General features: G+C 41.8%; 1 protein-coding gene across 2 annotated transcripts in view; it reads right to left on the bottom strand.

Moving 5' to 3' along the window:
* The window catches only part of marchf8 (membrane-associated ring finger (C3HC4) 8), a 67,800-nt gene that overhangs the window by 36,772 nt on the left and 8,610 nt on the right, over positions 1–22,418 (bottom strand). For both annotated transcript variants that reach the window (XM_025061125.1, XM_008321899.3), the window contains exon 2: positions 15,494–15,696. In XM_025061125.1, the coding sequence (XP_024916893.1) occupies positions 15,494–15,589 (96 nt within the window). In that variant the 5' untranslated portion in view covers positions 15,590–15,696. The remainder of the gene's footprint in view (positions 1–15,493; positions 15,697–22,418) is intronic.

The following is a 22,418-nucleotide window of genomic DNA, read 5'->3' as shown; positions in this document are numbered from 1 at the left end:
GCATCGTAACATCCTTTCAATTTTAACAGCACAGTGCACCACTCTATCTTGACCTTTGAGAGCTGAAGGAGGTTTGTAGACACAGACGGCACATGTGAACATCACGGAGCGCTCCCTTCATCCTGGAGACTACTGTCTTTAAAGGTCATCACTGTGCAACCTCTGAGACGGACAACAAAGAAAAGGGCTTCTTCTTCTTGTTGTTGTTGTTGAAAAGTCAACTGGTGTCGTTTAAATTGGTGACAGTCACAGGCAGTGACACAAACTGATGAACGCACCACACGAGGCTTCAACATCTGTCTGTTCACCCCCGTCAGAGACCAGACCAAAACTCATCTCAATTATCTGCACATTAACTAAACAAACTTGTTCATTTGTTGTTCTGTATTTGTTATTAGTCTGTATTTAAAACAAACCTTTCCAAAATGTACAGAAACAACTTCTGTACCACCTTGGCCCTGCTTGAGCCCATGAGTTGTGAACGCAGCCAATGAGCTGCGTTCCCACCCATGGGTCTGGCCCATTGTGTTGCCTAGAAGAGAGAACTCCATTTATCTTTCTTATCAGTGGGTTCTCTGACCTCTCCACCATGGGTGGCCTCCTGCGTCATTAGGACACACTGACCCCTCTACCATCCAGAGGTGGAAGCTGGAGGAGGACGTACAGAATCGTGTATGAAAAAAAAATCTTCCATTCAACTGACACCACAAACAGGAAGTGAATAGATGTTGATTTCCTCTGGACTTTTACTCAAATGTGAAAGTCAGTTTCTTATCTGCTGACTCTCAGTCTGTTCTGTATCTTTACCACCAAACAAGAAGTGTTTTTAAAAAGGGAATCAGTGACACTTCCTGTTTATACCTGAGAAAGTTGCACGTTGTACAGTACAAGGTTGTACGGCTGGTTTTGAAAATGGAAATATAATTTATTATATATACTAAAACCATTCACACCCACATTCACACCTATGGTCAGTTAAGAGTGAATACCTAAATAAATCTGCATGTTTTCCTGAGACAGTGGGGTTACTACAACCTCAGTACTGAAGGGCAGAAAATACCAACTCTTCTTACACGGCGTGAGGTCCAAAAATGAAACATCTGGCTGCCAATTTCCCAGGGTGCCACTCTCTCAATTCCTCCGACGTGAGTGTTCATTTCTGACAGTGTCGTCCGCAAACGTCAGTGGTGACGCTGAATCTATTATTATTATTTTTTAATCCAACGGCTCCTCATGTTTTTATGGCTGCAGTTTTCATTAGAACGTACGGAGGAAACGCTCTGCCCCACTGACAGTGACTCACTGTTGTGGCAATGAAAAGAACACCCTGTACTCAGAGTAAATCTGCTAATCAACAGGTTCACAGTGTTGTCATCAGAACAACAGTTAGAACAGAGTAGAGATACAGTGTGTGTGTGTGTGTGTGTGTGTGTGTGGCTGACGGTCATTTCTGTTAATGAGTTATAGAGAGGAAGAAACATTATCTGCTGCAGGAACACAAGCGCTGCGTGCAGATAATAGCATTCTAAATGAGCGGCAATTTTTAGACACATTTAATTAACACAAAGTCGGAGTTTGAGTTTCAAATATATCATTCAGTATATTTATAATGACTGACAAACTGAAGGAAAAATCTCTGTTTTGGTCAGAATGGTAACAACAAAAACAATCTTAGATCATTGTCCGCACCTTATCATTTCCATCCTCAGTTAAATGTGTAGTACCCACATTCACCACTTGAGCTCTTTCATCTTTGAAGATGAAAACTGACTCTTTGATGCCTGCTTCAATTTCAGAGATGATCAGCATCATCTTTGACAAAAAGTAGTAGAAAAACATCTCACTGAATTACCATGGACTTGAACGTTGAAACACTTTTACTAGCACCACATCCCAAACTGCATCTTTGTCTTTTTTTTAATAAATGTTTTTTTTTTAGATGGAGCTTGAACAAAATCTTTTCCAAAATGTCCATTTTCCAACCCTGTGTCCGACCCCAGCAGCGGTGCCTGTGAGACTTAATCATTTTAGCTAATTTGCGGCTCCGTTGGTGACATTTGACCGAGTCGGTGTGAATGTGCGCTCGATGAGTCATCTGAAGTTATTAGGCTTTTATTTCCTGCTCATTATCTTCAAGCTATTTTCAACATGGTCCTGAGAGCAGAGCTTCAAACCCTGGGGTCCAAACTGGCTGACCTGACGTCTCTGGCATCAGACGATGAGTTCGTAGGAAAATGGCTCAAAAGAATGTCTGAGACCCGCCGCATTTGCTGGAGTTAGAAGAAGAAAAATCAATGAAACGGAAGATGGCAGTTAGAACTGAAGGCGATGAACAGACAATGAAACGGGAGCTTTGGTCTTTTCTAAGCATGGAGGGTGGAGGGGGGGGGGGGGGGGGGTGTTAAGGAATGCCATCTTTTCTTTCCTTGATAAAACTGGGGCATTTATATTTTTTCCTCGCCTCTAATTTTCCACATTTTTCAAAGGACTTTTCCAAACGGCTGCACAAAAAAAGGAAAATTTTCATCCAGACTTGACTTTGAAAACTGTGTGACCAATCAGAGGTGTCTCGCTATTAGTTCCCACATCTCCCTGGGCACGAATGTAGTAATATTACAATACTGTTCTTCGTATTTTACAAGTGTAGGACCAAAGATTCTTCTCACTTTGACATCCTTTGTTATAATTGTTCTGTATGGAATAAATTCCCTAAACTATCACCATGATACTCCTTAATCTACTCAAAAATACAAAACTTTTTGAACACCAACTTTTTCCTAAAAAACCTCCTGTCTCACAAACAGAGAATCTCAGTCAAATCTAAACATTTGTACAATTAGAATAAAACAACATATTCTTCAACCACTGCTGCTCTCCCTCTGCTTCATACACTTGATTCCTCTAGTCCTGTTTTGACATTTCTGACATGTCGGCAGTTTTTCTGCAGAATGTGAAAACTAACTGACGAGGACTGGTCAAAAGAACAACCCTGAGGAAACAGAGCTAACCCCCGTCTCTGCTGCTACAAGGTCAGGGCAGCAGCGTTAGCCCGTCTGCACCTACAGCAGCGTCGTGATGTTGAAAAGCCAAGGGTTTGAACCTGCTTTACATCATCCCTGACTGATCACAGCCCCCACAGACGGACCTGACGCTGAGGAACCTTAAATACCTCCTACATTAGGAGCCGCACAGACCACTCTGAGCGTCTGCACTCACTCCTCAGCTTGTTTGTGAATCCTGAAGCTTTGATCAGCTCTTCTTTGATGGGAAGAAGAACAGTCCACACTTCCCCGCTGCAGCTACCTGAGGGGAGTAACCTTGGAGTTTCTCACCCTTTTTCTACTCCCACTCCCATAAACTCTTGATGGATGAACAATGGAGCAACGAATCCATCCTCCGCCCACCAGTCCAATCAATAGCTTAAGGTCCGGACTCATTTGGCTTCAGGATTAACAAGGCCCCGGAGCCGGAGCAACAGCACGAGCAATGGCAGCAGAATAAGGAGCAACAGCAGGAGGAGGAGCGGCAGCAGCAGTTGATATTTTAGGGCTGTATTTTAGTGTTTATCCCCCAGAAGCTAAAATATAATAACTAAAACCAAGAATAATTACAACAAAAAAAAACAAAAAAAAGACTCTAGATTAAATCTCCGCAAAAAAAAAAAAATCAAAAGGAAAGGAAGACTCTAGATTAAATCTCCATCAGCAGTTCTGCAGACTGACGACTCAGACCAGTTTTACCCGGTTTAACCGCGAGCTGTAAACTGATACGAGCTTTTATTTTATTTTATTTTAAATGACTGGTCTATCGTCTGCAGAGAGATTAGCGTGGACTGTGTGATGAGGACAGAATCAGTGATGGTTGGAGCTGATAGCTCAGTAGCCGAAAAATAAATAGATTAAGAGGACAAGGTCAACTGAATGGACGCCAACAGTAATTTCCCAGAGTTCAACAGTGCAAAGCAGGAAATGAGAACGTCATTATTACCTCAGGAAATGTTGTTTTGTTCTAATAGGATCTGTATAAAAAAACAAAAATTCTGCGACAGGCTGCAGTTTCATTGTGACAGGAAAGGTTTGAATTTTAGAAATAATCACAGAGGTTTCTCATTTACACTGCCCCCTACAGGTGGGGCAGTTTTTTCATGTTTTAAGACCGTGGAGAGTGTGTGCTCACGTATTTATTTTTCTTCCAAAGGAAAAATATTGGAGTTAAAGAGTGAGAAGAACAGGGTGTGGAGCGAAGACACTGACACCTGTGGTTCAGTTCTACAGTCACTGATTTATTTATTCATCCACCTCGTGCAAAATGAATGAGCTGTTGTTGGTGTAGGTACAGGTGTGGCTGAAGATGATAATGTTGCCTCCACTGTCGAATAACATTTCATTTTTCTTTTTCTTCACATCAAACCACAGTCTCATAGCAGTACAATGACCAAAAAATAAATAAATAAGTGCACAAATAATGGAATACTGATATTAGAAAAGATTCTTTTCCATTTTAAGGTAGATAAATCAACAGGAAGTGTAGATCCAAAATTCAAATTGCAGTATTTTAGTGACGTCATTTGTCCACGTTTTCTAACACGACTGCTGGTCGTACCAAAGGTCACGCTGACTGATTGTTATTTTAATTACTAGCAAACAGGCTACTCCTTTGTATTTCCATTTCATTTTTTACCATTTACCAATAAACTCCCAACACAGACAGCTGTTTCCTCCTGGAGACTGCAGTTACACTACAGCTCCATCACTGCCACCACCACCACCACGTTCAGGGCAGTAATACGCAAGAATGCACTTTCAGATTGATCAAAGTGACACGCACCGACAGGAGACGGGCTGATGCTCTCGTACGAAAAAAAGAAGAAGCTATTTCTCTGTGGATTTTGGTGCAAAAAAAAAAGAAAAAGAGTTCGACAAACTTCTGTCTCTGTGTCTTCCTAACTTCACAGAAACCTGCGCAGAAGTGAAGTTTTGGTTTTCCACACTGCGTTGCCTCAGATTTATTCATTGACAAATAAGCAGCAGCGTTCTGGTTTTAATTGCTCAACATCCCACAGCTCATCAACATATTTGCGCTCTTTCGTTCTCCAGATGGCACAGCTGTGAGACAACACAATGGCAATAAAGTGGACCAGAGACGCATCGTGAGAGGATGTGAGACAAAACTGTTAGATTTACACACCAGGTTGTGCTGCTTTCATGGTTAGTGTTTTTATGGACTCTTGTTTCCTCTGCCTCGGGGGTGCAGGGGGGGAGTGGGGGGGGGGGGTTAAAGTAAACACTGTGTTTTGCAGTATTAGAAGAAAAGTTCCGGTTTTGACTTTAACAGAGTGACTGAGCACTCTGAGTCTGAGTCTGAGTCTGAGTCTGAGTCCGAGTCCGAGTCCGAGTCTGAGTCTGAGTTTGAGTTTGAGTCTGAGTCTGGATCTCCAGCAGATTTTGTCCTGTATTAACTGTGGTTCTACCCTCCACTGCTACTGATACAATTTATGTAGTATATAAAACATACTGAACATAAACACATACACAAATACATATATTTATAAATATATATCTAAATAATGTATATGCACCTGTATTTATAATTTAACAGCACTGTATAGAACATAAATATATGAATAGCTGTATACATATTTGTAAATATGTGTGTAAACGTAATATATATACAGGTTTAAATACACATGCTCATGCATATATATTTATGTATATATACAGTATGTAAATATATGTATATGTGTAAACGTAATATATAGGTTTCACTCACATATATAAATACACATGCTCATACATACATATATATTTATATAGCTGGCAATTATTTACACACACAAACACACATATACAGTATATATGTATACTTATATTGACCTGAATTCACACTCAGTTGAAGACAGGCAGGCAGAAAGCCACAGAAACAGCCCATTATAGAGAGAAGAGCAGACTGCATTTTCAAGCGGCCCCTTGTGAAGTTAAAATCACAGCACAGGGCCCACACTCCAAAATCTTTGCTTTTTTTTTTTCACCCCCCCCCACTGCCATAAAAAAAAAAAAAAAAGATATGAAACACCACTCCAACCCCATATTTATCTTTTTATGCGTCTTATTTTTTCCAACTCTCCATCCTCACTTCAATCTCAATATTTGCCAGGTCAGATCTGCATCTGTTCAACCAAAGCTTTGACCAAATACCACTGGTGGAAAAAAGCTGTTATTATTTTTTTTTTTCCACCTGAAGTGGGAGTGAAGCGGTCTCTCAGACACGGAGCAGATGGTGATACTTTCTTCATGACATTTCTTGGCTTTAACTCTGATTCTCCACCACCTATTTCACACGTCTCCCATCGTTAAATCACACTTCAGGATTTACAACCAGCTCCAACGTCTCTCCTTTAAGATTGTCTTACGTGAGCTGCTCCTCTCTCTCTCCCTCTCTCTCTCTCTCACAAAAAAGCCCACACTTCCTCACTCCACAGGAATTCAGTAAAGAGCTCCAACACATTTTCTTCATTTTACTCCTTAATCGAATCAAAACTACTCAGGAAATGTTAAGCAGTTTTAGTCTCTGGTTTCCTACTTAGGAAACTTTGCATCTTTGTCAATGTTATTTCAGGTTTTAATTGTGTGGCTGTGTGTTTCTCTGTGTCTGGTGTACATCGGAGCGCTGAGGGATGACAGGTTGGCTGCTCATTAAAGAGGGAAGATGTATTTTGGTGTTTTGTTTTGTTGGTTTTCTTTTCTTTTTTGGGCCGTATCTGGTCACAGACACCTGCGCTCTGATGTATCAAACCCAGGTCTGTGTCTCACCTACATCTGTGTTTTTCTAATGGACATCTGTTAAAAACAACTGTTTTGTTTTGTGTTCTGGTCAGTTTTCAACATTGATTGTAAACAATCGTGTTCCAGGTTTCTGGAGAACTCTGTAGCTAAATCACCGATGTGAACTGTTGGGTTAACAACTGTTAATTCATTACCACTTCAGCCCTAATTAGAAACCATTTAAGAAAGTTAATTGAACAAGTTTTTTGTGGTTTTGTCATTTGCAGTCATTTGAGTTCACACCAACACTGGTTCGGTTTAAAGGTCGTTGTTTATTGAATTTTATTTTTCACCTGCAAAGATAAATTATTCTTGTATTCTGTTGTTGTTGTGTTCTTTTCTTTTCATAGTTTTTATGGTGTTTGTTTTTGCTGCTTCTGGAAACAGATGTTTTCAGACACGTATTTTTTTCACATTTTAAAATTTATTTGGGCCCATTTAAATAAATAATATTTTAATAGAATCAAATCAAATAAAAAAAAATTAATATGAAAAATCAATTAAAAAAATAATCACCAGCTGCAGCGTTAGTTACTGACTTTAAAATCAACACCAACTGAACTCAGTTAGATGCGTTCATTGTTTTATCTTGGATAAATCTTGGACAATTTTCCCATGATGCACTCTGCAGAGTTGTATTTACTGAGGCAGCAGAAACCTCTTCGACCTGAACAACAAAGAAAACAGGAAACATCCTTTAAGTGAATCCTAAGAGAAGCCACGTCAGCCGCCTGACGCCGAGGAGACGCTGAACATGAACACTTCATTGGCAGCTGATTGCTGTGCTCATCTGAGGAATAAATGCAAATGGGAAACAAATCTTCCGCCGCTTTTGACGCAACTTTGAACTGATAACGGGATGTCGTTAGCGTCACCCGTGTTCTCGAGAAGTGGTTTCCATGGTAACGAGTCATCTTCCTGATTGCCGCTGCCACTCATCCCCATTACACTGTTCTGAGATTGTCATGTTTCACACACAGCACAATGTTGGTTATTTATTCATGAGCCCGAGGAAGGACCGAGGAAGACTGTCACACGGCAGGAAATGGCGTTACATTTAAATTTACACAATAAGATCATTAAAAAAATAAAATAAAATAACTCCATGACCTGAAAAAACAGAAGCTGGAAAAGGATCCAGGTTCTGTGGGTGAGTGCGTCACGCGCTGCGGCCGCAAATGAACACATCCATCAAATGACGGACAGAAACAGACAGACAGCGTCCACTTGTCCTGCTGGTACTAATGAGCTTCACCTCCATTTGACAGGAAGACATTTTTCTAACCCAGGGTCGAGAGTGGAAACATGATGCTGGGTTCTTTTTTTTTTTTACCCCTGGTTCTTGGAGAAGCCTTTACATCGGTTCTCCCCTTAAAAAAAATCTCACGGTCCATTCAACACCGACCGGCTCTGACAGCAGCCAGAGTGAAGCGCTGCTGTGCGGAGTAACAGACTGTTGTGTGTCTGCTGCGTGGCTCAGAGTAATGGTAGTTCTTATTCAGTCCTCGCTCCGTTCCTAAGGCAACAAAGTGCTGCTGTCTCGCTCCGGCTTCATTCAAGATGTTTACAACAGATCATAATGATGCTTTCTTTTCCTCCATACCTGTGGCTGATCAGTCCACTCCACTCCCATAAGAACATCGCAGGAAAAAAAGAATAGTTGGATCATGGACGTGGAGGGTTTTTTTGTAAAACGATTTGGTAAACAACCCTATGTTCTATGATGGAAACTAAAAAAAGATAAACTACACAGGATGTGAGGTTAGGCTAAATGATGATGAAGAGTTTCAGTAACACACACAAAAAAAGTCCTGCCAGCATTGAAGAAATGAAGAAAAGAGCCAATTAGAGATGAGTTTGTTGGTTAAAAGGCAGGGCATCTGAGTGAAGAGCCACTTAAGGTGAAGGTGTGTAACAGAAGACAGTACAAACCTAGGAGCAGACGTCTGGTCTGTTGGTGTAATACTGTGACTCCTGATCTTACAACAAACCAGAACCTTCAGTGTAGAGACAGAGCTCCAGTGTTTTGGTCCGAGGAGCTACAGTACATCTGACCATATGGATCCAAATCTGTCTCACGACCCAGACGAGATTAGCTTCTCCTAATCCGCCACTAGATAACACCTCATGGGAGGATGATGGCAGCACACGAAAAGAAGGAGGAGGAGACGGAGGAGACGGGAGAGAAGGAACACCAAGCAGGTTCCTCCTGGGAATGACCACAACTAAATGACACCTGGACCGGTGACCTTCGTCGATCCACGTCTCAGTCCCTTTGTGAGTGGGATTACAGTCCTGAGAATTTAGACAAACCTGCTGTGTGGCTTTTTCCACCACAGCTGAAGCGGAGGCTGCAGTCAGGTGAAATATCTGCCGTGTGTCCACAAGGGGATAAATCTGGGCTCTGTGGGAGACGTGCAGGAAGCCTCCGCTATTGATCTGACGGGCAGTCGATGAAAGTTCAGAGACAGGAGTCAAGTCGCTGATGTCACAGGCAATTAAATAACAACCTCAGAAAGTGCGCTCAGACACGCTTGACGCGGAACCGAAAAGTGACAAAAGGCAGGAGATTTGTGTCTCTTCTCCCCAGAGTAACCTCGTCACTGTCGGTCTGCAGGTGGTCATCTGCTGCCTTTTTACTCCCATCCCTGCACTACACTCCCTCACTCCGGCTGACACTCAGAATCTCAGCCTTGGGGCTGCAGTACTGACGTAATTGCTTCCCTTAAATGAGTTGTGTACGGTGCTGGACTGGAGGCTTCAGGGTTCAGACGCTCGTTCTGTTCCTGCAGCCGGTGACGGCCTGAACACATTTCCATAGGTTAGTGGGTTAATGGCTGTACATCTGTCAAACTACGTTACGCAGCAGAACATGCGATATGGAAAGTGCGAGGTCGTCATTAGTAAATGTGATTTCCCAACAAGCCTTGTCAAAGAATTTGGATTTGCCCACAGAGGCCTAGCAGCAAAGTGTTCATTTTGTTAATTGTGTTTCTCTGCGTGAGTCCCGGGGCGTGTGGGTGGGAGTGGTAAAAAGGGGTTAATTAAAAGATATGATCTCCCCTGAATGTCTGTCTGAGTTAATAGCTGCCCTTTGAGAACATGAGTTGATAAGCAAAGAAAAGAACGCACCCCCTCACTCCGGAGGCGGAGGAAGCTCGCCATCCACCCCGTACCGTGCAACAGGAAGGCAACTCTATTTGCAGCGAAGAAGCCGTATGACTCCCTGCTCTGCTCTCTCTCTGCTGCTGAGGGTCAAGTGCAGTCACATGGAGCGAGGGAAATGCACAGCCTCGCATTAATAATGGGTTATAATTAACAGAGAAGGTTAGAAAAACAAAGCAAAAACAAAGGAAAACGGAGAAAATCGTCTTCAAAAGAGCGAAACAACAGTCGTCCTCAACCAATGATCTCCTGCAGGGGACGCTCATGTCCTCACAACAACACGGCTCGGTGTGTGTGTGTGGTCTATCATTCTGTTGGTTTGGATGGACAATAGAATGACTGGACGAATGGATAAATATATGGATGGATGGATGGATGGATGGATGGAAATAAACTATGTAACTAAGTAACTGAATACCCTCTCTGCCCCCTCAGTGACGACACTGACCAGTACTTTAAATTTCAACACGATCAAAACCAGCAGTGGAAGAATGAACACTGACCAACACTGACCAACACTGACCAACACTGACACTGACTAACACTAACCAACACTGACTAACACTGTTTACTAGATTCTCCAAAAATATTCCATGAACTGAAGACTTTTCATAATCCTTTTTTTTCCACCAGTGCAGAGAAGTGAAACAGAGGAAGAATTATCTTCACTTCACTCAGCCATGGCCGTACTTTTCTGTACTTCAACATCTTAACGCGGTGGTTCCACCGAGTTGGCGACACGTTTCTGAACTCCTCGAGGAGCTAGTTTGCTGACGACAACATTTAAATCCCAGTGAAAAAACTACTGCCAGAAGAGAAAGCCTCTCCTTCAGCCTGTGTGTTATCTGCTCTCACCAGCCTCTGCTTCACACACACACACACACACACACACACACACACACCGAGCCAGAACCTCGTGTGCATACAGTATGTTTGTGTGTCAGAGAGACGCACATTTTATTTTAATATACTTTACTTTTTTGACAGACACAGGAAGTGAGGTGAGAGTTTGGGAGAACTGTCACCCAGGGATAGTGTTGGTCCGAGGAGGAGGCAGGAAAGACATGACCAATCGATCACAGAATGTCATCCATCTGGATACAATTTCATTTATTTATTTTTTTCTTGACTCACACCCGTTTTCCTGATAATTTGGTACTTTATGCCCAGCTAACCCTGCCCCAAGGCTTTTCTTGGTAATTATCATGCTGTTTTCATTTGCTCGCCTCTGGGAGGCACAATCTGGAGTGTTGCAATTTGGAGACAAATCTGGAGAAAACCTGCCTCAGGGCTCAGAAACACACACACACCTTCATATATGTATATATGTATATATACATATACATATATACACAGATATATGTACAAATATATATTAATATATATATATATACACACAGACACTGACATATATGTATACATGTGTGTATATATATATATATATATATATATATATATTATATTTACACATATATATATTTATATCTCAAATATAAGCCTTCTCTACCGTATGGTTTGTAAAATTTATGATGCAATGAAGCAGAATAAAGTGGAGAAAGAGAAGAAAGAAATCCAGGCGGAGAGTGAATGTGATTGGACGCAGTGTGTGATTGACAGCTGCATCATTTCACAGAAGCCTGACGGCGACATCTGTTGCTGTGAAAGTCGAGAAATGTCAGCGGTGACGACAGATGGCCGCGCAGTCGTTGGGTAATTCAGCTGTCAATCATGTGTCACGTCCAACCATATTTATTCAATCTAGATATTTCCACCTTCCTCCGTCACTGCCATCAGCTAGAAATAATGTCTATTAGTAAAAGTACTTTTGAAATCAGCAGTAATACTTCAGGTGTTGGTCTGGAGCTTCACTCAGACCTGGGACTAGCTCAGTCCATTTCTTATGTACAGTCTATCAGTGGGATGAACTGACGTTGGTCAGCAATTGGTAAAATGTAATGTTTTCTGCTTTTGAGTTGTAGTACTAGTACATACAGTATACAGTAAGGACTAGTTCCTGTGTTGGCGTTTCTATTTCTAGTATTAAAATGAAGAGAAAAAAAGTGTAGCAGCAAACCACTGGTGGTGTCACCACAGAAGAAGTGCTTTGTAAAACCAGCAGCAGCAGACACGCGACCTGGAGCCCGTCTCGCCCGGAGGTTGGACTGGGACCTTCTGCAGTGATGGTCACTGTTTGATGTTGGACACTACAAAGTCCAGAGATGTTCCACCAGGGCCCAGGAGGTCTGCAGATCTTATCAAAGAGCCTGACATCAGAGCAGAGACAGGAAGTCTCGTCCGTCCACCGCTCTCTTACACTGACACACACACACACACACACACACGCATGTACATTTACTGCATTACCAAGCTCCTATGGCTCTGTGCAGTCATTAAATATACATGCAGTATCAACAGAGTGGGTATCAAATACCACAGAGTGTAGAATATGTACAAGTACTGGTAAAATATCACACCAACATGGGCGCGGCTCAGCGTTTTTGTTATGTGTGTGTGTGAGACTGTGAAAAGGGAAAACACAGCTGTGTCCAGTGAAGTGTTGCATGTAAATTATTTACAGTAAATATCAGCAGTCGATCATACTGTACAACAGGCACGGTGGCTGAACGAGACTGAAGTTTTCTGTTTCAACGTCGTGTTGCTGACTGGTGCCAGTAAAGGGAATATTTTGGGTTTGTCTACAGAATGTTCATTTTGAGGTTTGGAAATAATTGGACTAAAATGTTTTCTTACATTTTCTGGTCCAAAGAGAAAGAAAACAAACCCCGGACAGATGTCTTTATGATACAAACTGCAGTTACTGCAGTTCTACCGGAGATAAGGTTGAAAACGTGTGTTTTTTTTTTTCAAATATTAAACAAACTAGTCTTCTCTTTTTGTTCCTGTTTTTTTGGCAACTCCAGCACAATCAACCCGCCACATGTCTTATTAAATTCCACAGAGTCAGAACAGATCTGACCTCAATACAGAATGTGAAATCCCAAAGTGAAATACTTTTTACGTTTCATTTCGTCCTAAAGATGAGAGTGAAACTCTTTTAAATATATTTTTTCAAACCGCTGGTTATATAAACATGCATTCGGGGTCTTTTCCAGCTACGGACCACAGTGAGCGGAGGCAGCGCACACAGGCGCTCATTCAAATTAGATTTTGAAGACGATAAATGAACTCAAATGTAGCTGGAGGAGAAGGGCCAGCGAGGGGCCGGCAACAGTCAAAGGACGTGTTGCTCTGTGAAGAATCAGCTGACTTACTCTGAATCCTAAGTAGAGGAAAATTCACTTGTTTTTTTTTTCCTGGGGTGGTAAAAGAGTGGTTGTGTTATCGAACGGGCCAAATTGGCCCAGGCTTTGGAAACACGCACACACACACACGCACACACACACGCAGAGTTAAATCCTGGACCCTGGAGCTGATCAGAATTCAAAGTAACCGTTGTTGTCGCCCAGCTGAGGGTCGGACAGAGGAGCGGGTTCAGTCCAACAAAGACACGGGAAAACACTTAGTGAAGCTGACCTTAAAGAAGTCAGAGGTCACATCCTGGACCAGCAGATCAACGACAGCAAAGGTCAAAGTGTCACGTCAGTCACCCAGCTGACAAAGACAACCCGTGAAACTGGATTTAAAAACCGTCCAGTCATGTTCAAACGGCCGTTTGAGGAAATGTGAACGTCACACTGAGTCATCACAGTCAGCAGGTGTGTGTGTGTGTGTGTGTGTATTCCTGGCATAGCTATACATGTGAGGACATGTTGTGGAGAAATACTTTTACTATACTGTTGTGTTGATACTTTGTCCTTTTGGGGACCTGATGCAGAGTGAGTGATTCAGTTTGGAATTAGGATTGGAAAACATCTCAGATTAGAGCAGTACTTCTCAAAAAGTACGGCAGGTGCCCCGGGGGGCGGGGGTACGGTGAAGTGCCGGGGGGCGTGAGGGGCTTCCAATGGAATATGGCACACATCAGTGTACCACTGCTGTAATACTTGAATGATAACAAGCCTCCAGTCACTAGGTGGCAGCAACTCAAACAGTGGTTTGTACAGATAAAAATTATACATGTGATTTTACATTTCTCTCAAAGGGGGGGGGGCATGGCACAAACTAAATTGAGAACCACTGGATTAGACTAAGGATGAGGACTAGGGCATATATCTGCTGTAGTCAAGGTTGGTGGAGGTGTGGGGCTCAGAATGCTTTGTGTATATTTGAAGTTCTCAGTGTGTGTGTTTTTACAAGGAAAAGATAAAATACCTCATTACACCGTCTCCTACAGGCTGAAACATTTATAATTCCTCGTTGGATTATCTATCTCACAGCACGATGTTTCATTTTCTATATTGGCCCAATTTATTCCAAAGAAGACGAGCGTTAGAGCAAACCTGGCGGAACATGTTCAAAGATAAGAATCAGATCATTTGACCGAAAAAAAGATCTGAGAGAAGAAACTTCACAGGCTGCAGAGAGTGAGTGAAGACACATCACGTCCCAGTGTCTCACACGTGTTGTTAAAAAAGTCCGTGGTCTCATTCTGCACACGTTACAAAGCTGTGTCTGACTGGCCGGCCTGCGGTCCAGATCAGAGTCTCGTCAGGGGGGCGGGGTCTGTGTTTGGTTCAGGATGGTGTGACTGAGCGGGTGGTGGCGGCGCAGACCAGACGTTCAACCAACCAAACTAGAGAAACATCTTGATGCAGATTCTGATACTCAACTGTGCACAACTGACACCAGTGGCATTAAAAAAATTACTTTCTGATTGTTCACAGATGAATAGCTGCACGGCGGCAGAGAAAAAAAAAAACTTTCACAATTCCACTCTGTTCAATAATTCGATTTTAAAAAACAACAAACAAACAGTGCAGTGATTCTGTTGAGGCTGTTGACATTTCCACCAAGACTGACTATATTCAGAAGACTGTGCTGTTTATCTTATTGTGATGGGTTTTTTTTTTAAACTTTCTAATACAAAAAGAAACGTATTAGCAAAGTTATGGAGTTGCTCCCAAAAGCCTGTTATTGTTAAACATGTCATGCACTTACACGACTCCACTTTAACGATAAGTCGCAAATAATGCAAAGATTAACCTTTGGAAAAAACATTTTCTTCAACTGTAGACTACATTTGTCAAACGAAAAAAAAAAAAAAGGTTAAGTATGAGCTTGACAAATAAAATACATTAAACTAAACTTAAACTTAAAGCTATAAATGAAATGAGGAATTTATTTGAAAAAATAATAAATATAAATAAATTGCAAAAAACAGAGGATACGTTCCAGAGAACTTTTTTGTGATGGTAACAGCGGAGGCTTCCACTGAAACACTCTCTCTTTACAGTGAACGTAGAGGCTCAACATGTGGCTCGAGGCCATTGTAGAAGCGCTGCACTGCTTCACCTGTGCTGCTCATCACATTACGGCACATTGATATTGCAGCCTGATCACATGACCGTAGAGCGTGTACGGCGGTGTCGATAAACCCGCTCACTCACCTGCTTGTCCTTGTCCTTAGCTTTCCCGCTGCCGGACACCCGTGAAGAGGTGACGTCCCGGGGAATGACAGAGATCTGGTGCAGTGGCATGTTCATCCCAGCAGAGGGGACCAGGGGACGATCACACACACACTTCCTGAATCAACGCCAGAGAGAAGGGCATGATGGGTTTGAATGGAGACACCTCGCCCACGCTGTCCCTGCTGAGGACACACAGAAGACATGTGGAGATGAGACATTTCAACAATATCCACAGCAGCCATTTGTCAGGGTGACATTTTAGTGATAAATGTCACACTGGATGTTCGAACTTTTCTGACGGTGTGTGACTTTGTAGCAACAGATCATTTTCTTCTTGTTTCTGATTTTGCTGAAGAAAATACCAGTTACTCCACTGTAACAAGGTTAAAATACAGTCGACTCCATTTCATTCAAAACATTAAAAAAAAAAGAAGCTAAATCCCAGCATACAAACAAACAAACGGCCGCCCGTGCCAGAACGCTGTGGAAGAAATCATTCGATCACCAGACTTCTGTTTTCCTCCACAGGCTTAAAAGCTCAAGGCCACAATTTTCACAAAAGGCAGAGTGTTGGGGCGTCTGTGTCCGTCTCCTTCATGACATACTGAAGGATGAGAGCGGCAGCTGTACGAGGCCGGGGAGTTTACACAAGTGGTTTTACAAACAAATCACTTCAGATAACGCCGCCATCTGCACCGTCCCCGAGAGCCGCTGAGCGCAAACTCCGCCACACCGCCACTCAAGTCGTGGTTTGGTTCTCTGTGTGCACGTTTTAGTGCCGTCTGAAAGTGGCAGAAGTGAGACGCCATCAAAACAGGAGGAGGACAGATTAATGGCGGCGAGGAGAAGGAGGCGTGGGTGTAGGAGAGAAGGATGGTGTTGACTGTAGAGAAATGACTGGATACAAACCCGACCTCCATTTCTGCATCACGTCTGGTTTCAATGAATCATTATTAATAACGATTAATTGAGGCTAATCATGATCAAAATCAATCGCCATCATCAATTAATTAGGAGATTAATCATTATGCATCAATATGATACAACATATAACGTTGCTGGATAACAGCAACGTTGATCAAAGTGTGCAGAGATGTCATTATGCATCAATATGATACAACATAACTGTATAAGTTATGTTGCTGGATAACAGCAACGTTGATGAAAGTGTGCACAGCAACAACCAGTTCATGGACGGTGGAATTATTGGATAAATTATTGTACTTTCAACTTCACTTGTATTTTTTTTTCTTTTTAAATGATTTGATCTCCTGAGATTTGCGACTATTCCCACCACGTACACTAGGGGATTGTGAAGAGCCAATGGATGTAGTGGATAAAACAAACAAACTGTCAAATTTAGCTTTGAACCACTGCCACATGGTTGTCCTGATAGATACAACGATGGGAGGAGTACTAGAACAAAACATAAAAAACACAAAAAACTAAATTCACTACGAAATGCCCCCGGAGGTTACTCTGAGTATTGCCCTTGACCAGATTTGTCCTGGTTTTAAACTGTTGTTATAACGATGAATTAGCATAAAGCAAATACGTTTGTCAACTTCAACTCTATTGTCGTGTCTTGAGACGTTACAGTATTAAGATTAAATATTAAGAGCCTCCAAATCAAGGTTGAATAAAATCACTGAATGAACCCTTTAATAATGACTGTGTGAAAGGATTCCGTGTCTAATGTGAGTGTATTTTCCATATTTCCATGTCGTTAGTATTCCTCTCAGTAAAACCACACGTCACATGAGATCACCGCGAGCCGTCCTGAGGGCTGAATAATGGGGGTCACTGTGGACGGGCAGAGAGCACTCGGTGTCATATTTTGCATGTGAGTCTAATGAATTACAGTAAATGAGGGAGGATGAGGAGACGACGACACCACTGGAGGGCATCATCACATGGATATCACACAGCACCGGTCTCACCCCGGTCCGGCGTGTTTTTGTATCCATAACAAAGACGAGCGTATTTTTGAGTGCATGATATAAAAGAGACGACGGTCCTCGCCCCCATGTTTGCGCACACACACACACACACAACAAGCAGCATCCATCTCTGTGGCCACAACACAGGCTGCTTGTGTGGCATCGCCCGCCGTCTCATTACTGGACGTTCAAAGAATAACAACTGCACTCCTTAATTGGTATTGTTCTTCAGGGCCGTGGTCTCTGTTGGACCCAGAGGTTGATGTTGATGTGGACGCTGCAGACACTTTTACCACAGCGCATCTGAAGTGCTGCTTTATTTTCTTTTTTACTGTTTATTTCTTTGGCCTGGAGGATTACTTCACCGTAACAAACCAACAAATACTTCCTATTGTCCTAAAAATAAGAGAACGAATGGATTTCTTTTATAATCTTCATATAAAAAGCGACTCTTTTGTGAACATAAGTAGCAGTGGGGGATTTACAGTGTGAACATAAAAAGGAATAATTAGTTAACGCTGAATTATGAGCGCTTTCGTCAAAGTTTTGCAATGAAGAAATGAAGACTTTTGAAGAGCAGCCGAGGATTTGTGGAACAGTGAGTGTGTAGAGCTCAGCCTCAGTCCACCGTCGTCCCATTAGCTGTAAGCACTCTGGCCATTCTCCTCTGACCTCCAGCGCTAACAAGGTGTTTGTGCCCAGAGGACTGACACTAACTGGATGTTTTCCTTTTCTGAGGCCATTTCCTGTAAACCCTGGAGATGGTTGTAGATGAACACCCCAGTAGATCAGCTCTGTGAGTCTTTACAGCTACTGTTTAACACCTTAGTTTGGTTTGTTGACCCTTAAGGAGGTAAAGTCGTTCAGAGGGAAACTATGACGTGATGGAAAGTGAGGAAATTCAGGGTCATATTTTTTGCTGCTCATTACAAGGTCAGAAATGTGTTTTGATTGTCGTGACTAAACTTTTTATTAAAGCTCAGCGACTCCTTCACTTCGCTACCATTTATACAAGAATCAAGTCTGAGTTTCTGTACAAAAGGTATTAAACCTGAACCAGGCTGACAACCATTAGTTAATTTCCCCTTTCGGACCATAGGGGGCAGTAAGAAAAAACCTATGCAAAAAAATCCATATAATAAAAATTCTAAAAATTAATAAGATTAATTTCAAATGATCATCGATACAATTAGACTAAGTAAAAACTAAAAAAATAAACAAAAATTAAAATGTTCAAACTAACCTCAGGTCTGAACAAACACTCCGACTGCTTTATTTACCTACTGTGGTGCCAATATGATAATGTTGAATGTTAAATACAGTTGGAAAAAAACAAAAAAACAATGAAGTCCACAGTGAGAGCAGCCTCAGGTTGAGCACCGCCTCCATCATCCCAGCCAGATGTATTCACTTCAGAGGCCGAGACAATGGAGCCTGTTGTGTGTGCGCAGCTCCTCACCTCTCTCTCCTCCTGCCTCAGGTGAAAAACACAGCCCTGTCTCCTCCACGCTCTCTCTGCTCAGCTGAGCTCTGCTCTTATTCCCTCTGTGTCCCTGCTGTCAAATCAGACCTGAGACACGGAGGAGAACCTGTTCCTGAAGTCTGATGTGCAACCAGGCAGAAGAAGCAGGTAGGTATCAATCAGTCCACACATTACTGTACTACACCTGCAGTCTGTATGTACCGAGGTGTCTGCCCCGAGGCCTGATGGGATGTGAGAGGGACCTGAGCCGACAGGATGTGACATCTTAAAGGGCCAGTAGGGTTCGATTTAGGAAGAACGGGGAAAAGTTCATGGTTCACAAAAATACTTTTTTTTTTTTGAACTCGTGATCTTCACTGAAACGTCGTTGAAGTGTTTTGGCCAGGACTGATGTTTCCTTCATGGTCGTGTCCACTGATTTTTCTCATGATCCGCCTACACACACGGAGCTTGTACAATTAGCACTGATGACATCAGCCTCATTTCCACCACAGGAAGTGGTTCCAGGAACTAGGAACGCTGGATACATGGTACTTCATGCTGCGTTTTCAGTACAGGGAATAAAACGAAATACTGGGACTGTTTAGCTGCCTCAACCCAGGGATTACTATTTGTTAGGTTTGGTCTACACAACAACAACAACAACAACAACAACAACAACAACAACAGGTTCTATAGAGCTAGAACTGTGAATTACATTTACAAAATGTGACACCCAGCATCAAACCCACCCAGTAAACACTGGTGTAGACAACCATGCACACATTAAGGCCAGGATTGGCCCCCGGGCCATATCTTTGACACACGTTTACTTAAAAGATAATGATTTTTTTTATGTAACTTTCGCCTGTGACTGATGGACTCATCCACACTGAGTATAAGAAAACACTGAGGTATAACAAGATAACAAATACTGTCAGTGAAAGTGATTGTGCTGAAAAAATAAATTTAAATAGTATAATAATTATAATATTTATTAATTAAACAAAAAATGATGAATTTAGATAACAAAAGTTATTTTGAGGTAATGAAAACAATTATTTACCCTCATCAATTTTAAGGTAAAGCTTAATACATATATATATTTTTTTATTTTTACAGACAAATACTTAAATTTAAATTTTACTTAAGTAAATAAATTCACTGTCAAACTTTTCTAGCTTCTTTCTGTAGTGCCACATGTTTTTTCCTGTCTCTAACAACTATTTCACGCTGTACTCCATTGTTGTTGCCACTTCCTGTTACAGGTGGGTTGGTTTGTCAGAAAGATCAACTGAAGCTAAAGTCAATGACAATGAATGAATCACTGTTCAGACCCAGGACTGCTGCTGCACCGAGACTCAAACTCATTCTTTCTGGAAGACGTTTTCATAACGAGCTGAAGCTAAGAATTAATTATCATGTTTTTGTACTATTGTCATCTCAGCTTCACAGCATCTGCATCATTTAGCAGCTGTGCCGTCTTAATATACATTTTCTTTTTCTTTTTTTACTCCATGTGAGTATGTTTTAAAGCACCAGGGTAATTATTCTCAGTCTTTGTTTGCTGTCACACATTCTCATATGCTAATGACTTCCATTTAGGATGTGATTAATTGTGTGGGTGAGTTTTCAGACAAGACAAGAGAAAAGTGGGAAACTTGAGAAAGAAAGAGTGACTGCATTACGGCCCCTAATGACAGACGTGGAACTCTGAGGTTTCACCAGTCAAAGTCAATTAAGATGACAGTTTTATTCCAACTTCCAACTTTCAGGAGATACAGAACGACGAAGGACAAAATTCAAACATCTACCCACCAATTAAAACATGTTCTTGTCCTTCAAAGTTTACTGTTAGAAGTATTGTTGGTTTTTTCTCTTTCTTTTTAAACAACAGAAAAGAATGGAAGAAAAAGGTAAAATATTTTGGTGGTGATTTGGATTAAAACGTTGAAAAATATCTTCACACCTTCACCCGTAGGACAGTCTGGGTGACTCGAATAAATACTAAAAAACACCACCACATCTTACAGTTCCTCAATAAAAACAGAAATTCAGTTCTCAAATTCATTTTTTTCCACTGTTTTATCAGCTAGAAAAAGGTTAGGAATAAAAAAATATATTCAGGCAGCAGGCCTTGAATCGAAGTTCTTCCAGCTGCCGTCTAATTATTCTTTATTCCACTGTGCGTGGAAACACAAACGGTTCTGTACCACGAAGGCTGTGAAGTCACTGTTGAAATGTGCAGCGAGGCAGGATCACAGGTTTAAACCTGCTGGACACATACATTTCAACACATTGTTGAAGACTGAAACCTCAAAGATGAAGAATTTGGATTCTTTTCTAGCAGCGTGTTGCCTACAGAGAGCGTGTGTGTGTGTTCTGTGTGTATTTGTCTTTGAATAAAAACAAAGCTTTTGTGTCCAGAGGGAATCTTCCTCCTACTCTCTGTGATAACCTCCAAAGCTGCACAGGAGGTTGTGGAATTCTCTGATGCACTTTGGGAAAGTAAAAAAAAAAAAAAAAAAAAAGACAGAAGGTGCGTTGAGCGTTGAGTTTACTGGAGCAGAGGAATTACAGATATGTGCAGAGCAGAAGCCAAGAGTCAAGATGCAAACGCATCAAAACCTTCCAGAACGTGGAGACGGGAACTGAAAATCAGCTAAAAACAGCAGCAGCAGTTTACTCTGCACGTACAGTCCCCGAAGTATGTTCACCAACACGCACTATATATTCAGGGCTTGTCGCAGTAAAAGGGAAGCATTGACAGAATAGAGGAAGACAGAAGTCTCTGCGTCAATAAATGGCATGATGAAAATCAGGCCTTGAAAAATTGAGGACTTTTTTTTTTTTTTAACCAACTCTAGTTTTCCAGCAGCAGCACTGGATCGGTGGCAGCAGAACCAGCAGCAGGCTGGAGGAGCCGTGAGCAAATACACAAACAAATAACAGCTACAAGTATCAGAACAAATTGTTGGGAGTTGAATGGTACAAACATTCAATTTCAATCCTGCCATGTGGCAGTGGAAACCAGTTCTGTGCTTCCATGGAAACAATTCCAAAGGAATTACACTCACACCCATAAAAGTGTCTTTATCACACAAAAAATCCCCCAAAAAAGGAAATAAACTAAACTATGTTGTAGTACTTTTCCAAACAAACTGCAAAGTATCTCCAAGCATAGACCAGCTCTGAGTTTGTCCTGGAGAATATTCTGGAGCGTCTCTGTCCTCAGGTGAAACTGTTCCTCAACCTTCATTTCCTTGCTGATGAATATTTGTATCCACTGACAAGTCTGGTCGTTACATGAACAGTGACGCTGCATTTACACGGCTGTGGTGACAACAGGATGCTTTTAACCCACAGATGTTGACAACCCACAGAAATGCAACACCACATTGTTGCTGACAGGTTCTGTGCTGACCGAGAATGAGGAAATGAAAAAGAAAAAAAAAAAAGTGACTAACCAGAAGAGAAAATGAAAGCGTTTCTGCTCCGACAC

Source organism: Cynoglossus semilaevis, chromosome 12 (assembly GCF_000523025.1).
Source record: "Cynoglossus semilaevis isolate Cse_v1.0 chromosome 12, Cse_v1.0, whole genome shotgun sequence".
NCBI classification, from domain to species: domain Eukaryota; kingdom Metazoa; phylum Chordata; class Actinopteri; order Pleuronectiformes; family Cynoglossidae; genus Cynoglossus; species Cynoglossus semilaevis.
This window is presented reverse-complemented; position numbering and strand designations above follow the sequence as displayed.